The sequence below is a fragment of the Salmo trutta genome, chromosome 23 (assembly GCF_901001165.1).
Source record: "Salmo trutta chromosome 23, fSalTru1.1, whole genome shotgun sequence".
NCBI classification, from domain to species: domain Eukaryota; kingdom Metazoa; phylum Chordata; class Actinopteri; order Salmoniformes; family Salmonidae; genus Salmo; species Salmo trutta.
Window position 1 is genome coordinate 44,178,695 of NC_042979.1, and position 14,636 is coordinate 44,193,330.

Sequence of the window (14,636 nt, forward strand, 5' to 3'; positions counted from 1 at the left end):
AAGCTTGTAGCGTCATACCCAAGAAGACTCGAGGCTGTAATTGTTGCCAAAGGTGCTTCAACAAAATACCGAGTAAAGGGTCTGAGTACTTATGTAAATGTGATATTTCCGTTTGTTCTTTTTTATACATTTGCAAACATTTCTAAAAACCTGTTTTTGCTTTGTCATTATGGGGTATTATGTGTAGCTTAATGAGGGGGGGGGCTACGATTTAATCCATTTTAGAATAAGTCTGTAACGTAACAAAATGTTGGGTTTGAATCCTTTCCGAATGTGCACTGTAACTACCAACTACTTCTATTGTTTCTAATGGAATCCCCTTGCTCTCTCCCAGACTACAGGACAGGCCCTTGCTTCACCAAGGTCAGCAACCAGATGTGCCAGGGCCAGGTGAGTGGCATCGTGTGCACCAAGACCCTGTGCTGTGCCACGGTGGGGCGTGCCTGGGGACACCCCTGCGAGATGTGCCCGGCCCAGCCCCAGCCATGCCGCCGAGGCTTCATCCCCAACATACGCACCGGAGCTTGCCAGGGTGAGGAGTGGGATACGTCAAGATTAAACTAGCTTTCCAATATTTTTTTTATATTAATTAACTAATTAATTGGACACACTTTTTTGTCAAGTGTTTGTGAAGCTTGGTCAACAAAAATGTTTTTTTTCGTCGAATTGTGTTCATATAAGGTCAAAATCAAGATAACTGGGTGAGCTAAAATTATAATTGTAGGACGAGAGGAGGTGTAGCTACAATTGATAATGCGTAACAATTATCAACATGTAATTACACAAACAGCAAATATCCACTACGTCTCTCGTCTGCTGACGGACTAAGGGTCCTGAGTCAGTCAATTCAGGAAGAGATTTTAATTTAATATCGAAAAATTTGAAGACTTTTCACATAAATAGTTTCTCCCTTTTCAGCTTTTTGAGAAGTCATTGAAAACAGATGCCATTTTTCAATAATTGAATTGGAATTTTACTTCAGTTTACTTCCTGAATTGAATTGGCCTGAACCCAGGCGTTTGTGTGTGTGTGTGTGTGTGTGTGCTTGTGTGTGTGTGTGTGTGTGTGTGTGTGTGTGTGTGTGTGTGTGTGTGCTTGTGTGTGTGCTCGTGTGTGTGCTCGTGTGTGTGTGTGTGTGTGTGTGTGTGTGTGTGTGTGTGTGTGTGTGTGTGTGTGTGCGTGTGTGTGCGTGCATGTCACTGCATCGTTAGAGGCAATATTTCACACAACCCCCCCCACAAAAAAAAGCCTTTTGTGAACTCTTGACTCTTATTTTTCTCTCTTCCTAGCTCTGACGTTGCTGATAGCTACTTTATTGAAGAAAAATGTACTTACTATGACTGTGATGTGTGGTTGTCCCACCTAGCTATCTTAAGATGAATACACTAAATGTAAGTCGCTCTGGATAAGAGCTTCTGTTAAATGTTAACGTTAGATGATAGCAAACAAACTTACTACGCGGCCATGAAGTCGGCTTCTCGAAGTTCGTCACATTAACACTGTACCGGTGCTAGAGCACGGCCATTTTGAAAAGTAACTTTTGAACCATCGCATCTGTACTAGACAGTAACTGTGAAATAGCAGATCTTGACGATGGGCATATCGGAAATATAGGGTGCCATTACGAACGCAGAGCATAAATCCCTCCTTGGGGTTTCTAATCCCCTCCTATGGTGAAACAGTGAAGGCCCCTCTATGTGTCTTATTACACTATTTAGTATAAAGGACTTTAAAGAGTGCAGACGGTCTCCTATAATGTCTATGGTCTCATATAGTGACAAGTGAATGAATGAACAAATAAATGGGAGTGAAAACCTCAGGTCACTAAAAGGTCAACCTTAAGCTACTCCCTCCTGACAATATCAACTAAACAGAAGCACCGTTCATGGCACTTCATAATCTCCACTCTCCAGCACTGCTTCTGTGAATAAGTAACTGCCTCTGTCCTTGTGTAGAGAGCCCATGGAAAGAGGAAGGGAGGGATAAACAGAGAGAAATAGAGAAAGCATGGAGGGGGGGAGTGATGGGGGAGAGAATGCATGGAGGGAGTGAGGGAGGGAAATGGAGAGAGAGAGAGAGAGCATGAAGGGAGGGATTAGAATGAGAGAGTCAGTCCATAAAGGTAGAAAGAGAATGAGAGAGAGGGAGAAGGAGTGAGTGGGGCCCCTGGAACATTTTATAATGGCCCTTCCATACAGCAGTGCATGTAGTAGGAGGATGTACTGTGTTGGGCCTTACACAGCCTTGGTGCTGTCTCTGTTAGAGGAGTGAATGAACAGCTAGGTGTTAAATCTCCTCTAAAGCCCTCGCACCCCGCCAAGTGCCATGGTGACCGTCCGCCCACTGCCACGGCAACAAGGAGGCGCCTGTAAAGCCCCCGTCGAGCAGTGATGTGAGGTCAGAATGAGAGAGAGAGGGAGAGAGAGAGAGGGGGTGGGGGGATAGAGCGAGATGTGAATCTACAGTGCCTTCGGAAAGTATTCAGACCTCTTGACTTTTTTGATAGGTTACAGCCTTATTCTAAAATGGATTATATAGTTTCCCCCCTCATCAATCTACACACAATACTCCATATTGACAAAGCAAAAATAGGTTTTTAGATTTTTTTTTGCTAATTTCTAAAAAATAAAAAACGGAAATATTAAATTTACATAAGTATTCAGACCCTTTACTCAGTACTTTGTTGATGTCATGCCCTGACCATAGAGAGCCCCAATTATTCATACGACGGTTGTGACAGTTGAAGCACCTTTGTCAGCGATTTCAGCCTTGAGTCTTCTTGGGTATGACTCTACAAGCTTGGCACACATGTATTTGGGGAGTTTCTCCCATTCTTCTCAGCAGATCCTCTCAAGCTCTGTCAGGTTGGATGGGGAGTGTTGCTGCACAGCTATTTTCAGGTCTCTCCAGCAATGTTCGATCAGGTTTAAGTCTGGGCTCTGGCTGGGCCACTCAAGGACATTCAGAGACTTGTCCTGAAGCCACTTGGTTGTGTGCTTAGGGTCGTTGTCCTGTTAGAAGGTGAACCTTCACCCCAGTCTGAGGTCCTGAGCGCTCTGTAGCAGGTTTTTATCATGGATTTCTCTGTACTTTGCTCCATTCATCTTTGCCTTGATCCTGACTAGTCTCCCAGTCCCGGCCGCTGAAAAACATCCCCACAGCATGATTCTGCCACCACCATGCTTCACCGTAGGGATGGTGCAAGGTTTCCTCCAGACATGACGCTTGGCGTAACAAAATGTGGAAAATGCGAAGGGGTCTTTCCAAAGGCACTGTATGTAAATACGGAGAGAGGCCCATCTGAGAATGAGAGCGAGAGACACTCCTGACTTCACATGGCACCAGCAGCGTGGGAGGAGGGGGTTGAACAGAGAGAGACTCCTGACTTCACATGGCACCAGCAGCGTGGGAGGAGGGGGAACAGAGAGAGACTCCTGACTTCACATGGCACCAGCAGCGTGGGAGGAGGGGGGGGAACAGAGAGAGACTCCTGACTTCACATGGCACCAGCAGCGTGGGAGGAGGGGGAAACAGAGAGACACTCCTGACTTCACATGGCAGCAGCAGCGTGGGAGGATGGGGGAAACAGAGAGACACTCCTGACTTCACATGGCACCAGCAGCGTGGGAGGAGGGGGAAACAGAGAGACACTCCTGACTTCACATGGCACCAGCAGCGTGGGAGGAGGGGGGAAACAGAGAGACACTCCTGACTTCACATGGCACCAGCAGCGTGGGAGGAGGGGGAGAACAGAGAGACACTCCTGACTTCACATGGCACCAGCAGCATGGGAGGAGGGGGGTGAACAGAGAGAGACTCCTGACTTCACATGGCACCAGCAGCGTGGGAGGAGGGGGGGAACAGAGAGATACTCCTGACTTCACATGGCAGCAGCAGCGTGGGAGGAGGGGGGGAACAGAGAGAGACTCCTGACTTCACATGGCACCAGCAGCGTGGGAGGAGGGGGGAAACAGAGAGACACTCCTGACTTCACATGGCACCAGCAGCGTGGGAGGAGGGGGAGAACAGAGAGACACTCCTGACTTCACATGGCACCAGCAGCGTGGGAGGAGGGGGGTGAACAGAGAGAGACTCCTGACTTCACATGGCACCAGCAGCGTGGGAGGAGGGGGTGAACAGAGAGACACTCCTGACTTCACATGGCACCAGCAGCGTGGGAGGAGGGGGAGAACAGAGAGAGACTCCTGACTTCACATGGCACCAGCAGCATGGGAGGATGGGGGTGAACAGAGAGAGACTCCTGACTTCACATGGCACCAGCAGCGTGGGAGGAGGGGGGTGAACAGAGAGAGACTCCTGACTTCACATGGCACCAGCAGCGTGGGAGGAGGGGAGAACAGAGAGAGACTCCTGACTTCACATGGCACCAGCAGCGTGGGAGGAGGGGGGTGAACAGAGAGCGAGACACTCCTGACCTGACCTGTTCTATGTGATCTGCAAATATTCTGGTTAGTGTAAAGTTGACGACTGAGATAAGCTTGTGGGGTGATGAAAATAAATACTTGAACACCTGCATCTACATGTACCTGATCTACATGTACCTATATCTACATCTGATCTACATGTACCTATATCTACATGTACCTATATCCACATGTACCTGATCTACATGTACCTATATCTACATCTGATCTACATGTACCTATATCTACATCTGATCTACATGTACCTATATCTACATCTTATCTACATGTACCTATATCTACATCTGATCTACATGTACCTATATCTACATGTACCTATATCCACATGTACCTGATCTACATGTACCTATATCTACATGTACCTATATCCACATCTGATCTACATGTACCTATATCTACATCTGATCTACATGTACCTATATCTACATCTTATCTACATGTACCTATATCTACATCTGATCTACATGTACCTATATCTACATGTACCTATATCCACATGTACCTATATCTACATGTACCTATATCTACATGTACCTATATCTACATCTGATCTACATGTACCTATATCTACATCTGATCTACATGTACCTATATCTACATGTACCTATATCTACATCTGATCTACATGTACCTATATCTACATCTGATCCACATGTACCTATATCTACATGTACCTATATCTACATGTACCTATATCCACATGTACCTATATCTACATGTACCTATATCCACATCTGATCTACATGTACCTATATCTACATGTACCTATATCCACATCTGATCTACATGTACCTATATCTACATGTACCTATATCTACATCTGATCTACATGTACCTATATCTACATGTACCTATATCTACATCTGATCTACATGTACCTATATCTACATGTACCTATATCTACATCTGATCTACATGTGCCTATATCTACATGTGCCTATATCTACATCTGATCTACATGTACCTATATCTACATGTACCTATATCTACATCTGATCTACATGTGCCTATATCTACATGTACCTATATCTACATCTGATCTACATGTGCCTATATCTACATGTACCTATATCTACATCTGATCTACATGTGCCTATATCTACATGTAATATATCTACATTTACTTGATCTACATTTACCTTTCATACACAAATACAGCAAATATAACTCTGCTGTGCAGATGTTAGTAAAGAATAAAGCCACAAACCAAAAAAAAAAACATTAGTGTGTTGTTTATTAACACCTCGTCACCCCACCACCAATGTGGTAGACATTAGGCCAAGCCATTCCAGATGGCGTACTGACACCAGTGTGGGGTGATGGGGAAGACAGGGCTGCCATGCTGCAGACTGAGACAAGCGTGGGTTAAATCACTGCAGTATGGAGCCATTCTCTCCATGTTTGAAATCCCTGCCAAGGAGTTTATGGGGAGCATCACAGGTCTGTGGTAGTCTCAACCTGACTGAAACATCAAAACCAAGTATGTCCTAATATGTGCATGTGGTAGTCTCAACCTGACTGATGAGAGAGATAGAGAGAGAGATAGAGAGAGAGAGAGACGAGAGAGAGAGAGAGACGAGAGAGAGAGAGACGAGAGAGAGAGAGAGAGACGAGAAAGAGAGAGAGAGAGACGAGAGAGAGAGAGAGAGAGAGACGAGAGAGAGAGAGACGACGAGAGAGAGAGAGAGAGAGAGAGAGAGAGAGAGAGAGAGGAGTGCTCATTCATCATCTAACTGAGCCTAGAGACGTGCATGTTATGATATACCGAAGCTAAAGCAGCCATTTTGGTTTGAGTGTATTGTAAATGCAATGAAAGATCTAAACTAACCAAACCTGATCGTCAACCGTTTCAACAGTTATAATAACAATTATGATTCTTCGGGTTATCCGACTGCTCTACCAGAGATTAGTACTGTGTATGGATTAACATGGGTAACTGGGATCTACCAGAGATTAGTACTGTGTATGGATTAACATGGGTAACTGGGATCTACCAGAGATTAGTACTGTGTATGGATTAACATGGGTAACTGGGATCTACCAGAGATTAGTACTGTGTATGGATTAACATGGGTAACTGGGATCTACCAGAGATTAGTACTGTGTATGGATTAACATGGGTAACTGGGATCTACCAGAGATTAGTACTGCGTATGGATTAACATGGGTAACTGGGATCTACCAGAGATTAGTACTGTGTATGGATTAACATGGGTAACTGGGATCCTGGGATTGTCACGGGAACACTCTTCTCATTTCCCCCCCCCTTAAAAATAGAGATCCGGGAAATTGTAAAACATTTCACACTAAATAATTTCACCAATGCAATTCCACAAAAATACACAACATGAACACCATCAGATTAGCATAAATCTTTAGGCTAGCGTATTTACTTCACACAAAATCAGCATGGATTCAAAGCACACGCATAATTGATGCTGCCGGACTGCACACGCGACCTGGATGCAGTTAACAAAGCCTACAGGAAACCCCTACAGTGTAGCCTATGAAAGAACGTGTGCTTCTTTGAACTGTCATTGTGACTCTTTAGACAGTCACATTTGATAGATCTATGTACCAGTCTGTTAACAATTCAGAGAGGCATGAGGGAAAATTCTCTCTCCTCCTGTCCTAGAGCCTAGGCTGGTTTCCTATCCAGTCCCCTCCTGTCCTAGAGCCTAGGCTGGTTTCCTATCCAGTCCCCCCCTGTCCTAGAGCCTAGGCTGGTTTCCTATCCAGTCCCCTCCTGTCCTAGAGCCTAGGCTGGTTTCCTATCCAGTCCCCTCCTGTCCTAGAGCCTAGGCTGCTTTCCTATCCAGTCCCCTCCTGTCCTAGAGCCTAGGCTGGTTTCCTATCCAGTCCCCTCCTGTCCTAGAGCCTAGGCTGGTTTCCTATCCAGTCCCCTCCTGTCCTAGAGCCTAGGCTATTTTCCTATCCAGTCCCCTCCTGTCCTAGAGCCTAGGCTGGTTTCCTATCCAGTCCCCTTCTGTCCTAGAGCCTAGGCTGGTTTCCTATCCAGTCCCCTCCTGTCCTAGAGCCTAGGCTGGTTTCCTATTCAGTCCCAATCCCACCGAAACCCAAAATCCTGACTCCTGTCTCGCATGAGAATGTGAAACTTTATTCTGTAATGTATAGGTTGCATTATCAAATCATGATAGGTTGCTATTACAGATACCACTATACCACTAGAGATAGGTTGCTATTACAGATACCACTAGAGATAGGTTGCTACTACATATACCACTAGAGATAGGTTGCTACTACAGATACCACTAGAGATAGGTTGCTACTACAGATACCACTAGAGATAGGTTGCTACTACAGATACCACTATTCCACTAGAGATAGGTTGCTACTACAGATACCACTAGAGATAGGTTTCTACTACAGATACCACTATTCCACTAGAGATAGGTTGCTACTACAGATACCACTATTCCACTAGAGATAGGTTGCTACTACAGATACCACTATTCCACTAGAGATAGGTTGCTACTACAGATACCACTAGAGATAGGTTGCTACTACAGATACCACTATACCACTAGAGATAGTTTGCTACTACAGATACCACTAGAGATAGGTTGCTACTACAGATACCACTATACCACTAGAGATAGTTTGCTACCACAGATACCACTAGAGATAGGTTGCTACTACAGATACCACTAGAGATAGGTTGCTACTACAGATACCACTAGAGATAGGTTGCTACTACAGATACCACTAGAGATAGGTTGCTACTACAGATACCACTATACCACTAGAGATAGGTTGCTACTACAGATACCACAAACCATTTGGATATACACTGAGTGTACAAAACATTTTGAACACCTGCTCTAGTAGTTACCAGGCGGTTTGTGTCAACGTACCAGGCGGTTTGTATCAACGTACCAGGCGGTTTGTATCAACGTTCCAGGCGGTTTGTATCAACGTTCCAGGCGGTTTGTGTCAACGTTCCAGGCGGTTTGTGTCAACGTACCAGGCGGTTTGTATCAACGTTCCAGGCGGTTTGTCAACGTTCCAGGTGGTTTGAGGCAACATACCAGGCGTACCAGGCGGTTTGTGTCAACGTACCAGGCGTACCAGGCGGTTTGTATCAACGTACCAGGCGGTTTGTGTCAACGTACCAGGCGGTTTGTATCAACGTACCAGGCGGTTTGTATCAACGTACCAGGCGTACCAGGCGGTTTGTATCAACGTTCCAGGCGGTTTGTGTCAACGTACCAGGCGGTTTGTGTCAATGTACGAGGCGGTTTGTGTCAACGTACCAGGCGGTTTGTATCAACGTTCCAGGCGGTTTGTATCAACGTACCAGGCGGTTTGTATCAACGTACCAGGCGGGTTGTGTCAACGTACCAGGCGGTTTGTGTCAACGTACCAGGCGGTTTGTATCAACGTTCCAGGCGGTTTGTGTCAACGTTCCAGGTGGTTTGTGTCAACGTACCAGGCGGTTTGTGTCAACGTACCAGGCGGTTTGTGTCAACGTACCAGGCGGTTTGTGTCAATGCCGCTCAACAGTTTCCCGTGTGTATCAAGAATGATCTACCACCAGACCTCCCTAGGGGCGCAGCGGTCTAAGGCACTGCATCACAGTGCTTGAGGCGTCACTACAGCCCCGGGTTCAATCCCAGGCTGTGTCACAGCCGGCCGCGACCTGGAGACCCATAAAGCGGCACACAATTGGCCCAGCGTCATTAGGGGAGGGTTTGGCCGGCGGGGAATTCCTTGTTCTATCCCACTCTAGCGACTTGTTGTGGCGTGCCGGGTTCCTGCAAGCTGACTTCGGTCACCAGTTGGATGGTGTTTCCTCTGACACATTGGTGCTTCTGGGTTAAGCGAGCAGTGTGGCTTGGCAGAGTTGTGTTTTGGAGGATGCATGGCTCTTGAGTCCGTAGGAGAGTTGCAGCGATGGGACAAGACTGTAACTACCAATTGGGGAGAAAAAGGGGTAAAAAAGTACAAAATAAAAAAAGAATGGTCCACCACCCGAAGGACCTCCAGCCGACTTGACACAACTGGGAAGCATTGGAGTCAACATTGGCCAGCATCCCTGTGGAATGCTGGCCCTGACGAGTTGAGGCTGTTCTGAAGGCAAGGGGGGGGGGGCAATTCAATGTTGTGAATATTAGTGTTTGTGAATGAAACTCATGCGATTAACATTTTCCTCTGGCCTTCGAATTAGAATTCAATTAGGCTTCCAATTATGGAGACCGATGACATTTTACAGTGTGCAGCGTTGACCTGAACGCAGTTGTGGTTGTTTATGTGCTCCACTCTCATTTGCCCAGATGTTGACGAGTGCCAGGCCATCCCGGGACTCTGCCAGGGAGGAAATTGCATCAACACTGTGGGTTCGTACGAGTGCAAGTGTCCAGCTGGCCACAGGCAGAAAGAGGGCTCCCAGAAGTGCGAGGGTGAGTAACACAGGAAATGGTGGCGGACAATTTGGCTTAATGATACCTTTTTCTCTCATTTCCCTTTTTATCCGATTTACCGTTAAACCGCTCAAGATACACAATAATGGATATTGAAGTAAGAGAATGTATCGTTTTATTGGGTTTTGTAATGAGTATTTCTTTAATATCCTAAAGAATTAACAGAAGTCCACTACTTGAACCTTCAGAAAGTATTCACACCTTGTAAGGATCTATGTGTAGCTGATGCAGAGGAGTCAGGCGCAGGACAGCAGAGATGAGTAAATAAAAGTAACTTTACTCAGAGTCATCAAAATACAAGAGAATTACCAAGCCCACAAATACGGACCACAATACAACAAACAATCACTCACAACCAGACATGGGGAACAGAGGGTTAAATAATAAACAGGTAATTTGGTGAGTGAAACCAGGTGTGTAAAACAAAGACAAAACAAATGGAAAATGAAAAGTGGATCGGCGGTGGCTAGAAGGTCGGTGACGTCGAACGCCGACCGCCGCCCGAACAAGGAGAGGGACCGACTTCGGCGGAAGACGTGACACACCCCTTCACTTTTTTTCCACATTTTGTTGTGTTACAAATTAGGATTAAAATGGATTGAATTGTCCTTTTTTTTGGTCAACGATCTACACAAAATACTCTATAGTGTCAAAGTGGAAGAAGCATTCTAACATTTTAAAAAATTATATGAAAATTAAAACACGAATATGTCTTGGTTCGATAAGTCTTCAACCCCCCTGAGTCAATACATGTTAGAATCGCTTTTGGCAGTGATTGCATATGTGAGTCTTTCTGGGTAATTCTCTAAGAGCTTTCCACACCTGGATTGTGCAACATTTGCCCATTTTCCAAATTCTTCAAGCTCAGTCAAATTGGTTGTTGATCATTGCTAGACAAGCATTTTCAGGTCTTGCCATAAATGTTCAAGTAGATTTAAGTCAAAACTGTAACTCGGACACTCAGGAACATTCACTGTCTTCATGGTAAGCAACTCCAGTGTAGATTTGGCCTTGGGTTTTAGGTTATTGTCACGCTAAAAGATGAATTAATCTCCCAGTGTCTGGTAGAAAGCAGACTGAACCAGGTTTTCCTCTAGGATTTTTTTCTGTGCTTAGCGCCATTCCGTTTCTTTTTTATCCTAAAAAACTCCCGTCCTTAACGATTACAAGCATACCCATAACATGATGCAGCCATCACTATGCTTGAAAATATGAAGAGTGGTACTCAGTAATGTGTCGATTGGATTTGCCCCAAATATAACACTTTGTATTCAGCACAAAACGTTAATTGCTTTGCCAAATGTTTTGCTGTATTACTTTAGTGCCTTGTTGCAAACAGCTTAGTATTGTGGAATAACTACAATGTTGTTGATCAATCCTCCGTTTTCTCCTATCACAGCCATTAAACTTAACTGTTTTAAAGTCACCATTGGCCTCATGGTGAAATCCCTGAGTGGTTTCCTTGCTCTCCGGCAACTGAGTTAGGAAGGACACCTGTATCTTTGTAGTGACTGGGTGTATAGATACATCATCCAAAGTGTAATTAATAACTTCACCATGCTCAGACGGATATTCAGTCAGATTTTTTTTACCCGTCTACCAATAGGTGCCGTTCTTTGCGGGGCATTGGAAAATCTCCCTGGTCTTTGTGGTTAAATCTGTGTTTAAAACTCACTGCTCGACTGAGTGACCTTACAGATAATTGTTATGTTAAACTCTATTGCACACAGAGTGAGTCCATGCAACCTATTAAGTGACTTGTTAAGCACATTTTTACTCCTGCCATAACAAAGGGGTTGAATACTTATTGACTCAAGACATCTCAGCTTTTCATTTGTAATATATTAGAAACAAATTCAAAAAACATAATTCCACTTTGACATTATGGGGTATTTTGTGTAGGGCAGTGACCAAAAAATCTAAATTGAATCCATTTTAAATTCAGCCTGTAATACAACAAAATGTGGGAAAAGTCAAGGGGTGTGAAAGCTTTCTGAAGACACTGGGTACATGGAATGAAACAGTAGGATGATGTAGTGAGAGGTGATAAGTGGGTGTTAGCAACATGATCTCATCAACTCTGGTCTATCTGTAACGTTTGTCTAAACCGAAGCAAACGGCAGAACTGTGATTTATGGACATGCATCATTACAATTATGACTTTAGCTCGTAAAGATTATGATTGTATAGACCTCAAGAACCTCTAGAGTTAGGGTGAGTTATAACTTTGAGAGCTTAAGGCAGGGCTCTCCAACTCTGTTCCTGTGAGATACCGTCCTCTAGGTTAACTCCAACCCTGTTCCTGTGAGATACCGTCCTCTAGGTTAACTCCAACTCTGTTCCTGGAGAGCTACCGTCCTCTAGGTTAACTCCAACCCTGTTCCTGTGAGCTACCGTCCTATAGGTTAACTCCAACTCTGTTCCTGGAGAGCTACCGTCCTCTATGTTAACTCCAACTCTGTTCCTGTGAGATACCGTCCTCTAGGTTAACTCCAACTCTGTTCCTGGAGAGCTACCGTCCTCTAGGTTAACTCCAACCTGTTCCTGGAGAGCTACCGTCCTCTATGTTAACTCCAACCTGTTCCTGGAGAGCTACCGTCCTCTAGGTTAACTCCAACTCTGTTCCTGGAGAGCTACCGTCTTCTAGGTTAACTCCAACTCTGTTCCTGGAGAGCTACCGTCCTCTAGGTTAACTCCAACTCTGTTCCTGGAGAGCTACCGTCCTCTAGGTTAACTCCAAGACACTTAACAAGCTGTTTAGAACTTCGTAATTACAATCTTGTAAATTCCTTGGGCATTTGGCCTGGCTCGACCCTCGCTAATTCCCGTTGTTGTGTTAGCCTCGAAGCTAATTGCTATCTTCCTACCGTCTCTTTAATCTTCTCAGTTAGTCTATAATTTACGTAAATATCTCAGTTAGTCTATAACATACGTCTGTTTCACCTTCTAGGTGCAAGGTACTTATTTACGAAACCGCTCATTCACCCCTAATTACATCCTCGTAAACAATTATCGTATTGTTGACGTGTTTATATGTCATATAAACACGTCAACACTTGTTGTGACTAGCATTTCATTTCAAATGCCATTGAAAGTGAACACACTTAGAATTAAAGAACTATCCTTGAGGTCACTTTCTTTCAGTGTGGAGTCACTCGGGTAGACTCGAGGGTAGCCTAGTGGTTAGAGTGTTGGACTAGTAACCGAAAGGTTACATGATCGAAATCCCCGAGCTGACAAGGTAAAAATCTGTCCTTCTGCCCCTGAACAAGGCAGTTAACCCACTGTTCCTAGGCCGTCATTGAAAATAAGAATTTATTCTTCACTGACTTGCCTAGTTAAATAAAGATAAAATAAAAACTTTGGTCAAATTCAGCTCTTTGGTGATAAAATACTTGTATATTGGGATTAGTACTGACCATGTGACCCTAAACAGTTTAGAACGTTGTAGAATGGTGTATGGTAGAACTGAGCGTTCTATTTTACTGTATGAGGTTTAGCAAGTAATGGTATTGATTACCTTTGGAAATCAATTCTTGGCAAAAAAAACAATTTGAAACAGGACAAAAAAAAAAATACCAAAACATCGAGACATTCCTTCCCTTGAAGTCTCAAAATGCCATCTTCCTCTCTCCATGTCGTTTTCCTCTTTGAGACGTGGTCCACTATGTTAGTGCTGCAGACTGTAGTTTACTGAGGTAACAGTCCCAACACTGAGCCCACTGTTTCAGTGACAAAGGTAAATACAAACCTCCTCTCATGGTTTTTTCCTCTCTTTTTTACTGCCTCTCCAACATGCTTTTGGATTCTTCAAGTGTAAGTCACTCTTTGTAAAGATATACACTGGAATTAAAAGTGAGAGGCCATTCAGCACAGTACTGGCTTAGGTTTGCGTCCCAAATGACAACCTGGTACGTATGTGGTGCACTATATAGGGAATAGGGTGCTATTTGGGACGTAGCCTTACTGTAGCCCCTTACTGTAGGCAGACTGCAAAGTTTAATTCAATTTAAATTCAAAATACTTTATTTATCCCACAAGGGGCAATTGTGTAGGCAGCAGTATATACATAAAATGTAAATTTGTCCCTATTTGTGAAATATATTTGTGAAAAATATGGTCTTTAATTTTGTGCTGTTTTGTGTATTGTGGAGATTGGGAATTATAGCTACAGTATTTTATTCACATACACGTAGAGAATGTAGAAAATGCCATTTCAACAAAATGCCATTAGTCATAGGTGATAAATTAGTAAAAGATTTTCCTTGCTGTCTGACACCAATGAGACACCGGGTTATAACATGCATCTCTTTCCTGTCAGATGTGGATGAGTGTGTCACCATTTCCCGCATTTGTGACGGAGGACAGTGTTTCAACTCGGTGGGCAGTTACTCCTGTGTTTGTCCCTCTGGCTACATCCCATCTCCTGACAAAACTCGCTGCATTGGTAAGTAGATTCTAGTAGAAACCAGAAAGTTTAGTGGATCTACGTGTATCTTTTCTCTAATAGTGGTTTTAACACTCATCCAATGTAAATCTGGCAGTCCTGCTAGCATCTGGTAGTCCTGCTAGCATCTGGTAGTCCTGCTAGCATCTGGTAGTCCTGCTAGCATCTGGTAGGCCTGCTAGCATCTGGTAGGCCTGCTAGCATCTGGTAGGCCTGCTAGCATCTGGTAGGCCTGCTAGCATCTGGTAGGCCTACTAGCATCTGGGTGATGTACTGTTTGGGTATTAGTCCACATTACCAGAA

General features: G+C 44.3%; 1 protein-coding gene across 1 annotated transcript in view; it reads left to right on the top strand.

The window, feature by feature from the left end:
* The window catches only part of fbn2a (fibrillin 2a), a 190,817-nt gene that overhangs the window by 35,133 nt on the left and 141,048 nt on the right, over window positions 1-14,636 (top strand). The window contains exons 6-8 of the mRNA XM_029710481.1: window positions 335-532; window positions 9,740-9,865; window positions 14,208-14,333. Of these exons, the coding sequence (XP_029566341.1) occupies window positions 335-532; window positions 9,740-9,865; window positions 14,208-14,333 (450 nt within the window). The remainder of the gene's footprint in view (window positions 1-334; window positions 533-9,739; window positions 9,866-14,207; window positions 14,334-14,636) is intronic.